At 54.9% G+C, this 21470-nt stretch overlaps 1 protein-coding gene across 1 annotated transcript in view; it reads right to left on the minus strand.

The window, feature by feature from the left end:
- Positions 1-21470, minus strand: part of NRXN2 (neurexin 2) — a 285310-nt gene that overhangs the window by 14832 nt on the left and 249008 nt on the right. Inside the window, 3 exon segments of the mRNA XM_043518686.1 lie at positions 1369-1389; positions 1392-1454; positions 9502-9816. Of these exon segments, the coding sequence (XP_043374621.1) occupies positions 1369-1389; positions 1392-1454; positions 9502-9816 (399 nt within the window).

The raw sequence follows: 21470 nt of genomic DNA on the forward strand, positions 1-21470 counted from the left end.
AATAAAGGGATGCTTCACAAGCTGGGCCTGAATCTGTATGGTGGGAGGGGAGTGGGATCCAGTGCTTTGAACATTGGGGGCTGGAAGCCAGGACTCCCGGGTTCTATCCCTGGCTCTGTGAGGGGAGTGGGGTCTAATGGTTAGAGCAGGGGGTTGGGGGCTGGGAGTGAGGACTCCTGGGTTCTATTCCCACTTTTCCCAGTTGGGCTTGGATTTGTGTGATGGGGCGGGGTGGCTCCAGCTAACTCTTTGGTCTTGTAAATCCTGGAGCAGGTGCTGGGAGAGGGGTGGGGTGTAGGGGAACCATTGCACCCTCCGCCTGTCTGGAGAAAGGCAGACAGGATGGTAGGGAGGCTGGGGGCTGAATGTGTTGGGTCAGCCAGACGCTGAGTCTAAGGGTGTGGGGAGGGTGCCTGCTAAATACAAGTTTGATACTGAGGACCTGATCAGTGGGGAGGGGCAGTGGGTTAGCGTAACACAGCATAGAACGGGGCGGGGAGTTTATGGGGGAATCAGGGTGTGTGTGTCAGTAGCAGTGTTTGTCGGGGTGTGTGTGCATGAGTGTGCAGCTGTGTGAGTTCACAGGTTTCTCTCTCTATTTGTGTGTGCATAGGGGTAAGAGGGTAGTGTTGGGTGAGTTCATAGGATTGTGTTTCTCTGTGCAGGTATCCATAGGGGTGTGCTTGCATGTGTGTAGCACTATGTGAGTTCATAAGGCTGTGTCTTTGTGTGAGTGTACACAAGTATGTAGCTTTATGAGTTCACAGGGATGTCTTTGTGTGAGTGTGTGCATGTAGCAATGTGTCAGGTCACCAACAAGTGTTTGTGTGTGAGTTCAAAGGGGTGTCTGTGTGCACACATGAGCACAGGGATTGTGTAGGTTTGTGCATTCATGAACAGAAGTTTGTGTGTCAGTGTGTGCGCAGAGGTTTGTGCCTCTGCATGTGTGTTTGTGTGTGCATACACAGGGATGTGTGGATGTGTGTGTCAATTTGGTGCATGTGTGTGAGTGCACCTAAGTGTGTGTGTGTCTCAATGAGTACAGGAGTATGTGTGTGTGTAAAGGGATGTGTGTGTCAGCATGTGTAGGTTAATGTGTGTGTAGGGGGTGAGTGCATGTAGGGGTTAGTGTGTCAGTGTGTGTGTAAGGAGAACAGTGTGTCAGGGTCTGTGTAGGGTGTATGGGTGTGGCTGTGTGCATGTGTAGGAGATATAGGGGGGACAGTGTGTCAGGGTGTGTGTGGGATGTCTTTGCCACGGTGTGTGTAGGGTGTGCGTGTGTAGAGGGGACAGTGTGTCAGGGTGTGTGTCCAGTGCACCCTGTAGAGCCCCTACCCACACATGCCGGCAGCAGAGAGAAGGACCCACCTGTGCTGGGCTCACACTCTCCAGGTCCTCATCATCACTGGGGCACTCAGCTGACGCCACCAACAGGTCATCTGTGTTCTGGGGAGAGAGGAGAGCACAGCTCAGTGAGGTGGTGCAGACATGCCCTCCCCGCACACAGCCCCCAGCCTGCGGCCAGCTGGAGCTAGTGCCCCTGGAGGGGGAGGAGCTCATGGACCATTCCTCACACCCTGAGCCAGCCAGGCCTGGGCGCTCCTCACACACTCTCATGTTTTGCTCCCCACCACCTATGGTAGGACCTCATGCCTCAAAAGTCAGTTCTCTGAAGCCTGGTCACCACTTCAAATTTAGGTCCACCAGTCACGGTGTGCAGGCGTGTGAACCCCTCCCCAGCCCATAGCTACACTGCTCTAAACCCCTGGTGCAGATGCCGCTAGCAGCGGGAAAGAATGGCTCGGGAGAGGCGGTGTGCCTACACTGACAGCTAAAACCTCTTCTGGCGGTGCAGGCTGCCAATATGCCGCAGGGCTAGGCCAGCATAGGTTGCTAGGCCAGGCCAGTCCCCTTGGCCTGCATCTCCCACATCCCGGTGCCAGTGCAAAGCAAGGGGGAGACCGTGCTGTGCGGTCCACTGGGTCAGACACACAGCTTGGCTGGCGAACAGCCGCTGTCGGGTCTGGGAGCCTTGTGGATAGACACTGGCCTGGACTCTGGAGTTTTAGCCCTGGCTCTGGGAGGGGAAGGGGGCCTAATTATTGTGGGAGTTGGGGGTCAGGATTTGTAGGTTCTATTTCTGCCTCTGCCACTGACTTTAAGTGACTCCTTCCCCCCACCCCCACTTCCTCTCCCACCCTGTGTCTTTGGGACAGGGCCTGTCTGTGTCTGTGCAGCACCCACACAATGGGGCCCAATCTCATCTATGCCAGGCCAGCTGGGCCCATTGGTCTAATCTAGGATGGAAGGGAAGTGGGGACACCGGGCTGCTAACCCATTCCTCTGAGCTGGGCCAGGGGGATACTGGGCTGGCTCGGTCTGGCTCCCAGCTATCCATCTCCCTGTTCCCCATCCAGCAAGGGTACCATTTGGTGTGGGAAGGGAGGGGCCTGTTCCCCCGCAATCAGTATTCCAGAGCTGGCTGTGGGGATCATGCTCAGTGTGTCGGAATTAACATAACAAAGATTTGGACAGGGACCCTGGGGGCAGGGAATCAATCAGGGCCCTGGCACAGCAGCAGGAATGGCAATGTGGAAGCACTGCAGAGTGCATGTGAAGGGGGGCGATACCCCGCTGCAATCACACAGCTAGCCCCTCTCACATGGAGCCAGCTGTATCTAATGCCTCCCCCCCTGCAGCCAGCTATGTCTAATCCCCTCCGCTGCATCCAGCTGTGTCTAATCCTCACCCTGCAGTCAGCGGTCTGATCATCCCCCCTTAGCCACTGGGTCTATTTCTTACCTCCCCCGCCCCCCCCTGCAGTCAGCTGTGTCTGATCGCCCCTCCCCCACACACACAGCCAGCTATGACAAATCACCCCCACACCCACCGCAACCAGCTGTGTCTGGTCGCCCCCCCTCCCCCTTGGTGCACACAGCCAGCTGTGACAAATCCCCCACACCCGCGGTGTCTGATTGTCACCCCTCCCTCCTGCACACAGCCAGCTATGACAGATCTCTCCACCCGCAGCCAGATGTGTCTAATCCTCACCCTGTTGTAGTCAGCTAGCTGATCATCAGCCAGCTGGGTCTATTCTCTCTCTCCCCTTCCCCACACAGCACACGGCCAGCTGTGTCTGATTGCCCGTCCCCCTGCACAGCCAGCCAGCTGTCTGATGCCCTCCACACACCCACTGTGTCTAATTGCCCCTCCTCCCCCAACAACCAGCTGGGACTGATCATTTCTCACCCCCTGCCCCAAGCTGTGTCTAATCCTTGCCTCTTCTGCAGCCAGCTGTTCTGGTTCACCCCCACCCATCTGTATCTGATCCCCCCTTTTCCTGCATTTAATCCTGAATACCCCTTCCCTCCCACACCACCATGAGCCACCGCCCCTCCCTTCCTGTCCTTCAGAAGGCAGAGGCCTGCTCTGAATAGCAGGGGACATCCAGGAGTCCCTGGCCCCAAAAGCCATAGCTTGAAGGCAAATCTGGAGAGGATTTTAGGGGGCTGGTACCAGGCTCCCCTTTATAGGGTGTGCCCAGGAAGGGCAGGTCGGGTGAGGACACAGAAGGGGTGGGCATATGCAGGCCATGGGGGATTCCCCCTCCCTCTAGCTGTTCATTAACTCTCGCAATCTGGCTTCCTTTGGAGTTAATGGTGATGCAGCAGCTCCCTCCCAACCAAGGCCTCTCTTCCACAGCACACTCACACCTCCAAGGGCTCTCTGCTCGAGTGCTCTCAATCACCTCCTGGGATGAGTGCTCTCAATCAGGTCCTCCAGGGCTCCTGAGCCGCTTCCCCGTGGGCCACTAGCCCCTTGAAATAGCGACTGAGGTGGCGAAGGACTTAGGGCAAGTGGTATCATGCTGCAATTCCCAGCCTAAGCACCGCTGGGCCTGGCTAGTAGGGGGACCTAGCAGGTGCGGGGGGGATCAGTAGGGGGTGCTCTCCCTTGCAGTCTGTGCTGCACTCGGAGGTGCTATGCTGCAGGGAGTGGGGTGAGAGGCCAGCAAAGAGCGCTGGCAGGCAGGGGCAGGGTGCTGCAAGGCTCAGGGTAGGGGCTCAGTAGAAGCGTTCTGTCGCAGGCAGTGCTGGGGGCATGGGCTGCAGGGCTCCACAGGGGCGCTTGCCCCTTGCACTCAATGCAGCTCAAGGCTGTGGGTGGAGAGCACCTACTGCTTTAGCAGCGCTGTGCTGCCTCTGGGGAAGGGTCTGCGATTGGTGCCCATGTGGGCCATGCCGAGAGGGTCTGGGCATACCAATGAACAGCAGCAGGGGAAGTGTGCCCTGCTCCTGCCAGCATGTGTCAGAGATCAACGGAGCTGCCTTGAAAGCAGGGCTCTGGGGCAGAGCCTGAGAGGAGGCCTGGAGACCAAGCTGCTGCTTAGGTGCAGAAAGGATGGGCGGTGCTACCAAAGTACCCCTGCTCCCAACAGGACAGAGTCCTTCTGGAGTGGGAAAGCTGCCATTCTGCCAGGCCTTCAACAGCATGTGCCCTCCAGATGCAACTGGGACTAGAGCCCTGGAGTCCTGACTCCCAGCCCCCTGCTCTAACCACCAGCCCTCCCACTGCTGGATGGACCCCGAGGTCTGACTCCCAGTCTCCATTGCTCTCTGTGCCTCCAGCTTGTAAGCTCTTTGGGGCAGAGATGGTCTCTCACTAGGTGCCTGTGCAGAGCTGGCCCCATGGAGCCATGAACTAGGTTGGGGGGTGGGGACCTGTGCAGTGCCTGGCCCAGTGGGATACCGATCTCAGTTGCTGGTCTTTGCTATGCCAGGTGCGACAGGGACCCTGATCTCAGTAGTGGTTCTGTGCAATGCCTGGCATGATGGAGACCCCACTCTCTGTGTGGGGGGGCTGTGTGCTGTCCAGTGCAACAGGATGCTGAGTGTCAGGTGGTCTGTGCAGCATGTGGCATTACAGAAACCCTGATCTCTGTTGGGGGGTCTGTGCAGTGCCCAGCCTGAGGGGACCAGATCTCGGTTGGGGGAGGGGTCTGTGACGTGGCTGTCACATAGCACACCCCCCCCCCAAGGCAGTCCTGTGTGATGGATTTCTGGTCTCCTCATGGCTTGGTGCCAGCGCTCCCGTGCCCCCATGCTGGCCCCTCATGACAGCCATAAATCCCTCCCTAATGGGTACAGTCAATGCATTAATCCCATCAGTATCCTGCTTGGCCCCAACCAACTAATGAGACTCACTGTCCCTGTCATGCAACTGTGCACAGCCCCTACCCACCACTGCCCCTGAGCTCCACAGCCGGGCTGTCCCCCTGCCACATGGAAGAGCCATAGATGAATGTAGTCCAACTGCAAACCAGCACCACAACATGAGGTCACTGCAACTATGTTCTATACATGGAGCATGGAGGGGATCATCCCCTTAGGTCCAGCCTGGGGAGCCCCCCAAAGCAAGGACCCCACACTCAGCTCTGAGCCTCCCCACTCCTAAACAGGAGCAGTGGGTGAGCACCAGGATGGATGAACTGCTGGGGACCTGGGACGAGAAGCTGTTCGTATCCAGCACTTCCTAGTGGACTGAGCAAAGGGACTCCGGGGTTCTATCCCCAGCTCTTGGAGGGGAATGGGGTCCAGTGGGTTAGAGGAGGGGGGGCTGGGAGCCAAGTTTCCAGGTTCTATTCCCCTCTCTGCCAGCCACATCTTGTTCATGGTGGGGCTAGCCACTGTCCCTTCCTCATGCGCCCCCCTCCCCCCGGGCAGAGAACACCTCTCCGGAGGGGCACCTGGGTGCCAGAGCATAGAAAAACCCACCGCAAATAGAATCCCCTTTAAACTCCCTGCATTTCATCTCTGAGTCATTCCCCCTCTCCCCCTGAAACCTACCCCCCGCCAGCCTCTCTCTCAAGGATGGGAAATCAGGCTGGTCTAATTACTGCTCTGGATGCCATGGCAACAGGAAGATGACTTTGTCAGCGATTTTTATTTTTCATACACATGAGCATGAGGAAGAAGAAAAATCCTGTGGCTGCTGCAGCAGCAGCTCCTGGGGAGGGTGACCCCCGGAAGTGAATAACGTCGTCCTACACCCTGATCTGGGCAGCACAGCACCAGCCCCTGGCCTGCACCCTCCATCCTTCTCCGGACCCTGCCCTCTGCCCACCCACCCACGCTCCCCTTGCCTCCCCTTCTCCGCCCAGGTCCTGCACCTTTCCATCTTTCTCCAGCCCCTGCCCTCTACCCCTGATCACCAAGCCAAGCCCACCCATCCATCCTCCCCATCCCCTTCCCACCCTTATCCAGCTGCAGCTCCTGCCCACACCATCCATCCTTGCGCAGTCCCTGCCCTCACCACCTCCATTCTCCTCCATCCCCCTGCCTACCTCCCAGCTCCAGGCCCTGCCCACCCCTCAACCCCCACAAGCACTAGGCCCTGCCTACCTCCCCTCCTCCTCGCCTTCCCATCCCCCTTCATCCTCCTCTTGCCCCTCAGACCTGTCTCCCCCCTGCCCATTCCCCCTCTCCCCCAGTTGTTTGTGTGACATTGATGTGATGCCTCTCCCAGAAATTAATTTGGGGGTTTTATATCTCATTCCCGCTCTGCCCCCATCCCCGATTGCTCCATTGTGATTGCAGGAACTGCCCTCACCCCCTCCCAAAGGACTGCAGACACCTGCCCCCTGCTGTTTCCTTGCTTGGGGGCCAGCCCTGGCTGACTCAGCCCTATTCTCAGGAGATGCCGGCTCAGGGAGCAGAGCTCCAGGGCTGTGATGTATGGCTACTGTACAGTGGCTTGGCAGGGGGGTGGCACTGACTTACCAAGAGCTGTGGGTATCAAGCTGGGATGTTTTTCTAACAGATCTGCTCTAGTTCACCCAGCAGTGAATTCAGCAAAGGCCTATGCAGGAGGTTTTTCAGGAGGTCAGATTAGATGATCACAATGGTCCCTTCTGGCCTCGGACTCTATGAATCCGGCTTTGCTGTTCAGGAACACTTTGATGAAATGTTTCATTGCCAAAAGGGCCCATTCGTCAAAGCTCAACGTGTCCCTGGGGTCGGGGAGGCTCCGACAAATTCCCAGGCTTGAAAAAATGTCAGAAACAAGCTTCCAAATGGCTGATACTTTTGAACTGGAAAGTTTTGGAGGTTGGCTCAAAATTAATTTCCCTTTCCAAATTAACTTAATTCAGACCAAGGGTTACAAAAGAGAAGGAAAACCAATCAAAACCACAGGGCCATGGGGCTGGGAGGGACCCCGGGTCACCGAGTCCAGACCCTGCTATGCAGGCACCTCCATCAGAGAATCTGGGTCAGAAACAGAACTAGTTCCATCTTCAAATGGAGAGCCACGCGCTGCCGCAGGGCTGCTCCAGAACCTCCCTCCTCTGCTGAATGATTTTCATTTCCCCAACTGACAGGTTTCTCCTCATCTATGCACTGTCCACATTCCGACTTCTCCTCTGGGGACAAATGCACGTGATTGCCAAAAGCCCAATGGGACAGAAAATTGTTTTCTTCCTGGCCTGATGGCCCAGATTGGTTTGAGTCACTAGCGGGTTGGCCCAGCATCAGGGCATGGGCAGAGAACGGCTCCATCAAGCCACCTCTCTCCAAGTGCTCCCAGCTTGCTAAGGGACAACACGCCAGGTCTGTTAGCATTGAGGATTCTGGCTCCAGCCTTCAGCCAGCCTGGTTTGACTAGAGCAGACTCTGGAGAACAAAAGATCCCAGCAGAGCTTAAAGGGGGACCAAATCAAGTGTGTCTGGAGAAGCTAGCCTTGCCTAGTTTGCCCTCTTGGGGAGGAAGGGCTGGTAAGGGTTTGTATCTGTGGATGCTCTTAATCTGGAATCAGTGTCCCATCCCCACACAGAATTAATCAGGAATAGCTAGTCCACTTTCAATTCACCCACTCCCTCAATCCAGTTTAGCATTCCTGTGTAGACAAGCTCCAGATAGACACGTGCAGACTGTAAACTTCCTTTGTCTCCGATGCATTGAACCTCTTGCTAGCTGCACACCACTTTGGATTCAGAATGCTATCTAGGTGTTGTGTATCTCTGGTCACAGGCTCCCAAGGAAGCACCTGCGGGGGACCATGGTTCATCTGCGGTGTGCTGCCATCTCCCCAGGAGTGGTAAAGGTCTTGAGGAGGCCTGGCCCCTGAGGGCAAGCGACAAAGTGGGCATTTTCTGTAACAGTTTATGAAGCCTATTTGTGTTTCCCCAGTATTTGCATGGCTCCCCAATGGGAAGAAAGGACTGTCTGCTCTCAGGGCAGAAGATATAGGTATGAACGTCACCTTGCTGTCTGAGATTGAATGAGTCACAACCCCAAATCAATGGCAAATCCAAGAAGAGAATGGCAAACCTGATCACCAGGCCAATGCCACCTAGATCAGCCAAGAACCCAGAGGGAGATGGATTTCCCCACCTCCCAGCAGGGAAGCTGAGCCCAGCTGGAGAAGAAAGGCCTGGGAGGGGAGCTGGGGGAGACGCGCTGGCTGCTGGAGGAAGCTGGCAGCTCCCACCTGGGAACAGACCGAGGCAGGCAGACAGACAGACAAAGCCTGACCCCGGGGCTGGGCTCTGGGCTGAGCCGAATGGACTGTGCTTTAACCTTCAGCTCTCTGTGCTAAGCCACGGGCTGCCTCTGCTGGCACCAGGTGACTAATAAACCGGCTGCCCGGGGGACGGTCTCGAGGGTCACTGGAAATGCCGGCTGAGGGGCATCAGTCCTGAGGGGTGGCCAAGGCTCTGCCAGGACCTGTCTCAGTTGAAATCGCTGGGCAGAGCTCAGTGGGAGGCAGGAGGGCTGGACCCCAGCGGGTCAGTCTCAGCAGGCGGGAGGCCACGTGACCTGCCCTGGAGGAAGAGTGAGAGCCCTGGGGTCTGGCACAGTGAAGGGGTTCCTCCAAGAGACTGTTCCAAAGCCGGGGGCGCAGCCCTGAGCCTGTGGATCTGTAACAAGGGGGGCACTTAGAGACCTGGAGGGAACAGCAGGCCAATGAGTCCTGCAACTAGGCCAGGACAGGAGACTGGACCCCACAGGCATCCCCTGGCACCTCACTGTCCCCTACCTTACCTGGGAGTTGCCAACCCTGGGGAGCCCAGGGGATGGGATACACGATAGGAGAAAACAGCCCCCTCGCATTTTGCCTACCTCCCAAACTCCCCATTCAGCCCCCCACCTTCCCATATCCCCTCCCCTGAGTACCAGAGGCCCCCAACACCTTCCACATCTCCCTTTCCTAGGTACCAGACCCGCCCCAACCTTCCCATCTCAACTTCCCCAGGTACCAGACCACCCCCCTCACCTTCCATCTCAACTCCCACAGGTACCAAACTCCCCCACCTTCCCATCTTCCCTCCCCCGGTACCAGACCACCCCGCACCTTCCCATCCTCTTCTCCGAGTACCAGAGCCCCCCACCTTCCCACCACCCCCCCCCAGGTACCAGACCCCCGCCACATTCCCAGCTCCCTTCCCCCGAGTACTAGACCCCCTCACCTTCCCTCTCCCCTCCCCCACTCACCTGGGTGGATGCTGTCGCGCATGGTGGGAGAGCGGCCGCGCCGCGTGGTGGTGGTGGCCATGGTGGTGGTAGTCTCCATGATGGTGGTGGACATGTCAGCCAGCAGAGTGGTGGCAGTGGTCTCGGTGGTCATGACGGAGGGCACCTCGCCCACCAACCGGAGGTTCCCCTCCACCCACACGTTGGGGTCGCTCTCGGCCGCCAGGGACAGCACCTTGAGCCCGTTGTAGTAGAGCCCCGAGATCTGGCCCTGGAAGGGGCGGACCTGATCACGGCCCCCGATCTTGATAGCGGCCTGGCTGTTAAATATTGTCAGCTGTCGACCTGCAAGACGGGGTGCGTGGGATTCAGGGTGGGAAAGGGAGAAAGGGGAGGGATGAGGACCATGGAGGAAGGAGAGGAAGTCGCAGGGTGGGGGTCGCAGGGGAGGAAGAATAAACAGAGAAAGAAAGATCCTGAGTGAATGACGGGCCGGGAGAGAGCAGAGCTCAGCCAGCCAGCCAGCCAGGGCTGCAGAAGGCAGGGTCCCCATGACGGCCCCCAGCCACTGCTCTGACTGGGGGCCACAGTGACGCCCCTCCACCACATTTTCACTTCCTCCTCCCACTTCACTCCCTGCCAGCCACCCACCCCTGCACTGGCTCCTAACGCAGCTGCATATGGCTTCGGGCTGTCACATACCCCTCCCTCCCTCTACCCCCAACCACCTCTTCTTCTATCCCCTTCATCCAACTCCCTCCTTCCCCAAACATATCCCCTTCTTCCATCACCACCACCCCCTTCCATCCAACTCCTTCCTTCCCTCCATCCCCAACTAAACCCACTTCTTCCATGCTCTACCCCCTCCCTCTACTCCCTTCCATCCATCCTTCCATCCAACCCCCTCCATCCCTCCACCCCCACCACACACCCCTTCTTCCATCCCCTCCATCCATCCATTCATCCCCTCCTTCCATCCCCCCTTCATCTGCCCAACTACCTCTTCCATCTATCCACCACCTGATCCCTCCATCCCCCACCCACCCCCCATCCTCTCCCACATTCCTCCAAACATTATCCCTCCACACCCTCCATGTATCTGTCTCCACACACATCCTTCCACCCTCCAACCCAATCCCCCACCTCTCCATCCACAGCTCCCCGCCCCTCCATCTGCCCCCATATCCCTCCATCTCCCACACCTCCACCCATCCAACATCCCAGAACACCCCTCCATCTATCCCCCACACCCCTCCATCTATCCGTCCCCATCCCTCCACCGCCTTCATCCCTACCCCTGCTCCACTCATTCATCCCCATACTCACTCCTCTATCTAATCTATCTATCTATCTATCTATCTATCTACCTTCCCTCCCAAACTGCCCCCCTTTCCCTCCCAGACCCTTGGGACCCATTTCTGCATTCACAGACCCTGCATGGAACAGAGAGAGCGAGCGGAGGAGGAGCGAGAGACGTGCAGGCACAGAGGCGCTGGACACAACCCAGACATTTGAATTGTTAGATCCCCTCTGGCTGATAATGGGATATGGGGCCCTTCCTCTCTGGGGGCGCCAGCTCCAATCTGGCCCCACTGCAGGAGATGGAAGAGGGGAATGACTGGCTCATGGGGGTGATGAATGGGACACAAGGCCCTTCCCCTCTCAGGGTGCTGGCTCCAGTCTGGCCAGCTAATGGGGAAGGAGTGTGTGTGGTGAAGGGGCAGTGTTGGGGCATGAGCTGGTTGGGCCAAGAGTTCAGAGCTGTGCAGCCCCTCCCGCCCCCATATCAGACACAAGGCTGCAGTGCAGCTGCCAGGGGCTGAGGGGGAAGGAGCCAGACGCACCTGCCCACCTAGGAGACTGTGGGCAGGTGTGTGAGGGGAGGGGCTGCAGTGTGGTACATGTCTATGGAGGAGGGTCTGGGCAGGTGTGTTTGGGGAGGGTACGGGAAGGGGTTAGGTATCTTTGGGGGGAGCGGCTAGAGGGGGTAAGTCTACGGTTGAGGGGCTAGGGAAGGGTATGTGGAGAGGGGCTGGTGAGGGGTACGTGTCCATGGGAGAAGGGGCTGGGGAGGTGTGTGTGGGGAAGGGCTGGGGAGATATGTGTCTATGGGGGAGGGGCTGGGAGGTGTGTGCAGGGAGGGGCTGGAGAGGGGTACGTGTCCATGGGGGGAGGAGCTGGGGAGGTGCGTGTGGGGAGGGGCTCGAGAGGGGTATGTGTCCATGGGGGAGGGGCTGGGGAGGTGCGTGTGGGGAGGGGCTCGAGACGGGTATGTGTCCGGGGGGGGGGGGGGAGTTGTGTGGGGGGAGGGGCTCGAGAGGGGTATGTCCATGGGGGAGGGGCTGGGGAGGTGCGTGTGGGGAGGGGCTCGAAAGGGGTATGTGTCCATGGGGAGGGGCTGGAGAGGTGTGTGTGGGAGGGGATGGGGAGAGGTACGTGTCTATGGGAGGTCTGGGGAGGTGTTTGTGGGGAGAGGCTGGAGCGGGGTACATGCCATGGGGGGAGGGCTGGAAAGGTATGTGTGCATGTGGAAGGGACAGGGGGGGTATGTGTGGGGAGGGGCTGGCGAGGGGTACATGTCTATGGGGGTGGGCTGGGGAGGACACTGCAATAGGAGTTCCTTGGGTTGGGTCTGGGACTGGAGATATTGGCTAGTGTCATTTGCTTGTAAATAGCTGGTAGCAGCTTACTGCCAGAGGCTGTGCGTGAACAGCCCAGGAGTGGGGGGTCTCACAGCAGAGCAGGTAAGGGCGGCTCCCAGAGTCAAGGATTGGAGTTGCCCTAGCAGATCACCGGTCCAGATAACACCAGAGGGAACGTAACAGGAGGTGTGGGTGGGGAGGAGCTGGAGAGGGGTATGTGTACATGGTGGGAGGAGCTGGGGAGGTGTGTGTGGGAGGGGCTGGCAATGGGCATGTGTCTATGCGGGAGGGGCTGCGGAGGTGTGCGTGGGGAGGGCTGGAGAAGGGTATCTGTCTATGGGGCCTGGGGAGGGTGCGGGGAGGGGCTGGAGAGGGTATGTGTCTATGAGGGGGAAGGGCGGGGAAGTGTTCATAGGGAGGAACTGGAGAGGGGAAGGTGTCTATGGGATAGAGGCTGGTGAGGTGTGCGTGGGGAAGGGCTGGTGAGGGTATGTGTGATGAACGGAGGGGCTGGGAGGCGTGGTGAGGAGGGACTAGAGAGAGGTATGTGTCTATGGGAGAGTGACGGGGAGGTGTGGGGAGGGGTGGAAGGAGTACATGTCTATGAGGGGGAAGGGCTGGGGAAATGTGTGTGGGGAGGGGCTAGTGAGGGGTACATGTCTATAAGGGAAGGGGCTGAAGAGATGTGGGGGAAGGGGTGGAGAGGGGTACATATCTATAAGCAGTCGGGGCTGTTGAGCGTGTATTGGGAAGGACTGGAGAGGGGTACGTGTCTATGGGGGAAGGCTGGATGGGGGTAAGTGTGTATGGTTGAGGGCTGTGGAGGTGTGGGTGGAGAGGGGCTGGAGAGGGTATGTGTCTATGAGGGGGGGGACTAGGGAGGTGTGTGGGGAAGAGCTGGAGGGGGTATGTGTGTATGGGGCGGGGCTGGGAAGCTGTGGGTGTGGAGGGGCTGGAGAGGTGTATGCGTCTATGAAGTGGGGGATTGGTGTGGTGTGCATGGGAGGGGCTGGAGAAGGGTACCTGTCTATGAGGGGGAGGGGCTGGTGAGCTGTGTGTGGGGAAGGGCTGAGGAGGGGTACATGTGTATGTGAGAGCGGTGTTTGAGGAGAGGCTGGTAGGGGTGTATCTATGGGGGAGGTGTGTGTGGGGAGGGGCTGGAGGGGTATTGTCTATGGGGGGGAAGAGTGAGGAAGTGTTTGTGGGGAAGGGCTGGGCCCTTGGGGTGTGGGGGTGCACAGCTGGCTGGAGGAGCAAGGGGGACCCATGAGTGTAAGTGAGATCCTGACCTAGTTGCCCACACTGGGCTGGCACAGGCAGGTGCTAGCTGGGATGTGTTTTGGGGGCTGGGGTGATGGGGAACACCAACAGCTGCTAAATCTGGGGGCCGCATGTGGGGACTGAAACCGTGCCATCAAATTGATCTGCCTTCCAACCTGTCCCTGCCACCCTACCATTGGCCAGTTCCAGCTGCCATCCAGGTGGCGCAGAGCAGTTTAGAAAGCAAATCCTGGCAACTCCCCTCCCCACCGCCATCACGCTCTCTCCTCGCTCCCTCCCGCCTTCAAAGGCGCCTTGTAAAAAAGAGAAGAGAGGAGGATGTTAAAGGGACCTTCTGTTGTGAGCAAAACCGACTCCAGATGGCTCCTACTGAACCGTTATCAGCTGGTAACGCTCTGACTTTACAACAGCTTCTGCTTGGATGAATACTCTGGAAATCGGCAGGTTTTTAACCCTCTGAGTTTCAGCTTCTTGGGTTTTTTTTAGAAAACAGGATTATTTTGTTTTAATTTCTTTTGCTCGGGTTAAGAAATCGGCACCCAACTGCCGGACTCCTGCCACTATTTGTTTTCCCTGAGTTGAGGGAGTTTAGCAGCATTAATTATGTTTTCACTCTGTAGATGGATTTTTTTGGTTTGTGTTGCTTTATTTAAAGAGCTTAGTTTGATATGTGGTTTATTACCACCTGGATTTTTTTTAAGGGCCTACACCCGGATGCGTGGCGCAACACACAATACTGCCCTGTGTTAAATTTGTCTTGGATTCCTTCCCCTCACCCAACCTCCTCTGATTGCTCTTGTGGGAGGTGTGAGCCCTGGCAAAGTTGTGAGGCTTGTGAAGGCGAGGGTTAACAACGCAGGCCACTTGCAAACAGAGCCTCACCAAACTTGTCATGCTTGTGAACGCAGATGATCCCAATCTCGGGACGCTTGTGAAAAGGGGAAGCATCAGCTCATCTGTGAGACACACGGTCCTTGTGGTGGCAAATGCACATTTGTTGGGGCTTAGTTTAAATCCAGCTGACTTGCCAGCAGGAAAAAGGGTGTGTGTGTGTGTGTGTGTGTGTGTGTGTGTGTGTGTGTGTGTGTGTGTGTGTGTGTGTGTGTGTGTGTGTGTGTGTGTGTGTGTGTGTGTGTGTGTGTGTGTGTGTGTGTGTCTCAGGGGAACAAGCCAGCCAGCCTAATGGAGCAGCTGGTGCTACCACACTGGATTAAAAGCCTCCAGGGAAGCATTATTCTGAGGCAAACCTGCTTGCTTCTCTGGTATCCTTCATATCTTCCTGCATTTTATCCCTCAGGGACGCTGGTACAGAAGATCTGTCCTGGGATGCTTGCTCATTACCCCACGCAGGCATTTCTCTCAGTCTCTGGGCACCTGGTTTGAGTGCGGGTTGGGGCAGCACAACTAGGTTCAGGCTGCAGCAGCAGAGCCACCCAGGGCACAGGCCAGAAATCAAGAGCAGGGAAGGTAGTGCTATCCTATTTAGTCCCACAAAGGGGTGGCCTGGGGGATCTAGGCTGCCCACAAAGGTGTCTCCCCACAAACCGACAGGCAGGGGGGCATGGAGTACTCCTCCGAGGGGAGAGGGCTGGTCTCTTCCCAGTGCCTTTCTCCCTGTAGTGCTGAGACCAAAGCCCACCCCAGGGTTTGCACTCCCAGACTGGGTTCTGGTTAGTGCGGCGAGTTGAAAGGCCAGGCCTACTGTGAGTGCAGCAGGCACCAGGCTGGGACAGGGTTGGGGAAGGCTTGGTGCTGAAAGGGTGGCTGAGCTGTTGCCTAGGGGTGTGTATGGAGAAAGATGGATCAGCCAGATGAATTGGCTAGCGAATGAGATAATAGATAAACAGAGAGGTGTGTATGGGGGATGGATGGAGTCTGTGTGGGTATGGATGGTGCATGTGAGGACAGATGGATGAAAAAGGTATGTGGGGATGGAAGAAAGGAAGGGCATATGTGGGGACAAAGGGACGGATGGGGTGGGGTGTCGATGGGGAGGGCAGGATGGGGTGGGGTATGGATGGGGGTGTGGGGGGGATGGATGTATTGGAGGGCAGGCATGTGGATGGATGAAAGGAAGAAAGTGTGTGGAAACAGACAGGTGTATGTGAGGATGGAGGGATGGAAGGGGGTGTGGGGAAGGATGGGGTGTGGGGGATGGATGGATGGGGGTGTGGGGGACAGAAGGAAGGAAGGGGTGTGAGGGGACTGATGATGTAGGTGTGAGGATGGAAGGAAGGGTGTGTGTGGGGATGGATGGATGAATGGATGGGGGTGTGTGGGGACTGATGGATGCAGGTATAAGGATGGAAGGAGGGGTGTGTGTGGGGATAGATGGAAGGGGGTGCAGGGGATGGATGAATGGATGGGGGGGTGTGAGGATGGAAGGAAGGAAGTGGGTGTGGGGGATGGATGGATGGATGGCAGTGTGTGAGGAAGGAGGAGGTGTGTGGGATGGATGTTTGGGGGTGTCTGGGGACGGATGGATGGGGGTCTGTTGGTATGGATGGATGGATGGATGGGAGTGTGTGAGGATGGAAGGAAGAGGGTGTCAGGGACAAATGGATGGATGGGGTGTGGGGGGATGGAAGGAAGGAAGGGGATGCAGGGAACGGATGGATGGATGGTGGTTTGTGGGGATGGAAGGAAGGAAGGGGGTGTGGGGGATGGATGGGGTGTGGGAGGATGGAAGGATGCGGGTGTGGGGATGGATGGGGGTGTGTGCGGATGGAAGGAAGGAAGAGGGTGCGGGGACAGATGGATAGGGGTGTGTGGGGATGGAAGGAAGGGGGTGCTGGTGATGGATGGATGGGGGTATGGAGGATGGATGGATGGATGGATGGGGGTGTGTAGGGATGGAAGGAAGGAAGGAGATGTGGGGAACAGATGGATGGATGGGGGTGTGTAGGGATGGAAGGAAGGAGGTGTGGGGGACACATGGACAGATGGGAGTGTGTAGGGATGGAAGGAAGGAAGGAAGGAAGGACGGAGGTGTGGGGGATGGATGGATGGGGGTGTGGGGATGGAAGGAAGGAAGGGGTGTGTGGGGATGGAAGGAAGGAAGAGGGTGTGGGGGACGGATGGATGGATAGGGTATGGGGGACAGATGGATGGAAGGAAGGAAGGAAGGGGGTTTGGGGATGGATGGATGGGGTGTGTCGGGATGGAAGGAAGGAAGGCGGTTTGGGGGATGGACGGATGGACGGGTGTGGGGATGGAAGAAAGGAAGGGGTGTGTGGGGATGGAAGGAAGGAAGAGGGTGTGTGAGAATGGAAGGAAGGAAGAGGGTGTGGGGGACGGATGGATGGATAGGGTATGGGGGACAGATGGATGGAAGGAAGGAAGGAAGGAAGGAAGGAAGGGGGTTTGGGGATGGATGGATGGGGTGTGTCGGGATGGAAGGAAGGAAGGCGGTTTGGGGGATGGACGGATGGACGGGTGTGGGGATGAAGAAAGGAAGGGGGTGTGTGGGCTGGACAGCTGGAGATAGAAAACACCACTGCAGGTGTTGCGTGCATGGCAGAAGGAGTTGCCAGCACCTCATAGCCTGGCAGGGGAAGCTCCCTCAAAGCTCCCTGCCCCACCTCGATGTTCAGAAGTGAATTTGCACAGAAGCAGCCTCCCGTGAGCTCTTGGGCTGAAACAGGACAAGAAGGGCGTGGACGACGTGCAGATCTCAAGCTTGAACTGTTTGGAGCTTTCGGGGATGAGGTTTGGGGCCAGTTCTGACCTGAGCTGGGCTGGTGGGCTCTGCCCTTGGCCACAGCTGTACAAATGGACCCATGCTGATCTTAAAAGGAGGAGCTGGCAGGGAAGGAGGCATATCCCCTCTCCAAATAAGGGTTGTCTGACTGCATTATAACAGGCTGGGTTCTTCCCAAGGGGTGGAACAGCTTGGGACCCCGTTATGTGAGTGCCCTGAGAGATGCCTGTACTTAAGCAGCTAGGTAATGTGCTAGTAGGTGGCGCTCAAGAACCCACTGCATTGTTCACATTGCTGAGCGATTGAAGTTGTTCTAAGTGGGGTGCCGGGAGGAAGAGGGTCACTGCTTTGATGTGGCTGAGTGAGGGCCCACTCGAGGGCTGCGGGTGTGCTCTCCTTCCATAGGAATGCCAAGTTCTACTGCAGCACTTTCAAAGTGCCTTACATTTTACAGATGGGGAAACTGAGGCAAAGAAAGGCAGACTCGCCCAAAGTCGCCCAGCAGCAGAGCCAGGAATAGAACCCAGGTGTCCTAAGCACCAGCTCTGTGCTCTCCATCAGGCCAGAGCTGGGGTGGAAGCCCAAGAAGACACTTGGTTAATGGGATTCCTAGCTGCCCCAGGCTTCATGTCTCATCTGTCGGCTGGCAGGTTAGAGGATCAAACAGCTGGCTAGAGAGGAACAGAGAGTGTTCGGGAGCTCAGTGATTTTTTGCAGGGGGATCAGAGCATGTTACTCTAACCCTTCCAGATCCAGCACCAAACTGAAGGAACAATATTTAAAAACAGCAGGATTTTCCATCCTGCAAAACAATGTGAGATTTTGACTATTTTTGCCATCCCCATCAGACCAAAAAGCCAAAATTTCCAACTTTTTCCTGAATGAGATACCCTCGAAGTTGCTTACAATGGCACTCAACAAGCTGGTTGATGAAATGGCATTTGGCTGAGCGGCTCCAGGGAGCAGGGGATCAGCCTTGATCCAGACGAAATCTTCCACGTTAGGAGCCCAACCCCGAAAGATGCTGCTGCCCCTGTTGTTCTGAGGGGGCACGTGGCCAGTGTGCCAATCTAGGGAAAACTCCTTTTTCTCACACCCACTCCACACTCGCAGTGACACCAGGTGACTGATAGCCCCCACCTGACTGACCTTTAAATCCCTGGCCCATCCAGTGCAGCCCTTTAGAGCTTTAACCCTTTGAGCACTGGTGCTGAGTCTTACAAGTAGGCATGGTGGGACGCTGGCGACAGCATGGCAGGTGACGACCTCCTTCATGGCCACCCCTCACTGGCCCCTGAGTGCCAGCCAGGGTTTCAAATGTTGGGAACCTGACTCAAGGGGCTTCTCCAAAAAAGCTCAAAGCCCGTTGGGGGAGCAGGGAAAAATCTTTATTTCAGATCTAAAGCGGATCTGATCTTGAAAGAATCCTGCTCTAATCTGTGGGTGTCGATCCCTTGGAAATCCAGCCCCCTGCATGGTTGGGAAGCTACCACCAGCTTCCATCACAAGGCTGTTCAGTGCTTAAAGAGCCCATGAAATCTCCTGCTGCAGCGACCATCAGCAAATTCAGGAGGCACCCGAACTCCTGTGGCAGCTTTAGAAGGTTGGGGCCTTTGTGTTTGTGAGATGGCCTTTTCAAATTCACCCCGTCTCCAGCACATGTCGCCCCCAAGGGCAAATCTCTTATGCTCAGTCATCAAAGGGCTAAAGAGACACTGCTGGTCAGATCCCCTCCTGAGACTCAGCTCTCGTGTTTTCAGTCAAGGCGATTGAGACACTTGATTCCCATTCGTTTAGAGGGGAATCTGGATGTCTTGACACCCTCGGGCATCTTTGCAATGCTCAGCGCGTTGGTGTTAAAAATAAACCCAAGCTAAAAAAAAAACCTTGCTGGAGTATTTATGGGATAATTATTATTTTTGAAGGATTCCACTGCAAACGGTGGGCTCAATTTGTCTTTCGCCTACACTAGTATAAAAAAGGACTAAGATCTCAGCTGTGACAACTCTCAGAATATTATCATATCTGGTGTTTTTCCTGAAAGCCACAGTTCCAGGAATCATGGGATTAGGTGAGAATTTCTGTTCTCTTTAAAAAAAAAAAAGTTTTAACACTTACTGTTTTATTTATTTCCTAGTTTTCCTCCACAGATCTCAAAGTGTTTTACAAAGAAGGGTCTTATCCCCATTTTACAGAAGGGGAAACTGAGGCACGGCAGGCCAGTGACAGAGCCTGGAGGAGAACCCAGATGCCCTGAGTCCCAGTCCAATGCTCTGCCCAGTAGGACACACTTCCTTGTTGAGGATTGGGGTGGGGGGAAAGCTGGAAAATGTGAGTCCTAGAAACTTAAAATGCAGGAGGCAAACAAATAAGAATCCCAAATTTCTCCTTTTAAAAAATGTGATGATTTCTAAGCCAATCTCATGATTTCTGACCCCCCTCCGAGCTGGCAATACTGCATTTTGGCACCGCAACAAGCAGCCGTATTTTGAAAAGAACTGAGAATACTGGACTCAGATTGGGAGCTCTATGAGGCAGGGACTGTCTCTTGGCTGTTTCAGAGTAGCAGCCGTGTTAGTCTGTATTCGCAAAAAGAAAAGGAGTACTTGTGGCACCTTAGAGACGAACAAATTTATTAGAGCATAAGCTTTCGTGAGCTATAGCTCACTTCATCGGATGAACATCGGATGCATTTCATCCGATGAAGTGAGCTATAGCTCACGAAAGCTTATGCTCTAATAAATTTGTTCGTCTCTAAGGTGCCACAAGTACTCCTTTTCTCTTGGCTGTGTGTTTGTACACTGCCTCGTGCAGTGGCATCCTGGTCCAGGACCGGGGGCTTTTAAGTGCTACAGCAGTACAAATCATTCATAGATTGATGGCTTTCAAGGCCAGAAGGGACCATTAGATCATCTCTGCTGTCTTGTCTAACCCAGGCAGAGAATGTCGCCAAGCTAACACTGCAAAGATCCCAATCACTTGGGTTTGACTAAAGCATCTTCCAGAGAGGCAGCCAGTGTGCACTGGAGATGGAGACTCCACCCTGCCCTGGGGTGTTTGTTCCAGTGGGATTCCTGATCACTGTGAATGAAGTTAACGGCATTTCGCTGGTGTAAGTGAGAGGAAAATTGGGCCCAAGATAAAGATAACCCAGTGAGCTGACCCTGTTGCTCTTTCCTAACCCAAATGTTGCAGCCTGGAACTAGCCCTGAAAGTGAAAGTGACTAAAAACAATAGTGAAACTAACTAGAGATCCAGGCTTGAAACTGACTAGTCTCTTTTCATTGATTGAAGTGCCAAGTAAAAAAAGTTAACCGTAAGGCATCAATGATGAAATCAGATATAAGAAATATAGCTCCCCCTCCTCCCTGGCAACAGTTAAGAATGCTCTGCAGAAGTGGGGGATTTAATCTTTCTTTAGATGTTACAGTGTCCATTTAAGCACAGATCTGATGACCCCCTCTTGCCTTATTTCTTTTTAAAAACAATCCATCCCAAAGGCTTTTAAAATAATAATAATAAAAGAGTGTGGTTTAGTCCTAAAGGGTGAAATTCACCCTTGCTTATGCATCACTTAAATCCAATTGAGTGGAGCAGAAGTCTTATGCTGGATTTCTGCACCAGGGTGAATTTTGCTCACAAAGCAACCCTAATTGGCAGAAGTTTCCATTCCACTTGGACTGGTACTTCAGCTGGTGTAAATTGCCATAACTCCATTTACATCAGCTGAGATCAGAGTTTAAAACTGGATAAATTCTTCCAGACTCAGATCTCTTATGGTGGGGTAGGGTGTGCATCTCATGTTAATGTGTTGCATGTGTCTGTGTTTATGTGTGGTGGGGGGACAAAGTAAGAGAGAGACTTTTTAAAATCAGTTTAAAATTCAAAATATAATCCAGATGAAGGTAAGAAATTTAGCATCCAAAGTGGAAAATCAACACATAAAAGCCCATACTACTCAAAGGGTTAAATCTTGTTTTGTTATTTTTTTGGTTCATCCAGGTGTATATAAATACAGATATATAAATCTCTCGGTTTTTGTTTTAAATAAATTAACTTGTTAAAGTCCCTTTAACTGATTTTTTTTGGTTGTTGGTTGTTTAAACAATCAAGTTACAGACATTAAAAGATACATTTAGATGCTTATCCCAGTTAGAAAAACGCGCTAAGAATTGGTTATTAAAATACATTTTGAATTTATTGGTTTAAAATACATTACAAGACTGGTTTAGCATTTGTTTGTGTTAAAAGCATATTATTAGCTGGTTAAAAGATTTAAAATTACTTTTTTTGTTTTGCTTTTTCCCCAACTGAGTTTAAGCATTAAAGGTACAGAGCTCAGCCCGGAGACAGAACAGGGTGTGACCCTGTGCTAT

This window comes from Dermochelys coriacea, chromosome 7 (assembly GCF_009764565.3).
Source record: "Dermochelys coriacea isolate rDerCor1 chromosome 7, rDerCor1.pri.v4, whole genome shotgun sequence".
Lineage (NCBI taxonomy): Eukaryota > Metazoa > Chordata > Testudines > Dermochelyidae > Dermochelys > Dermochelys coriacea.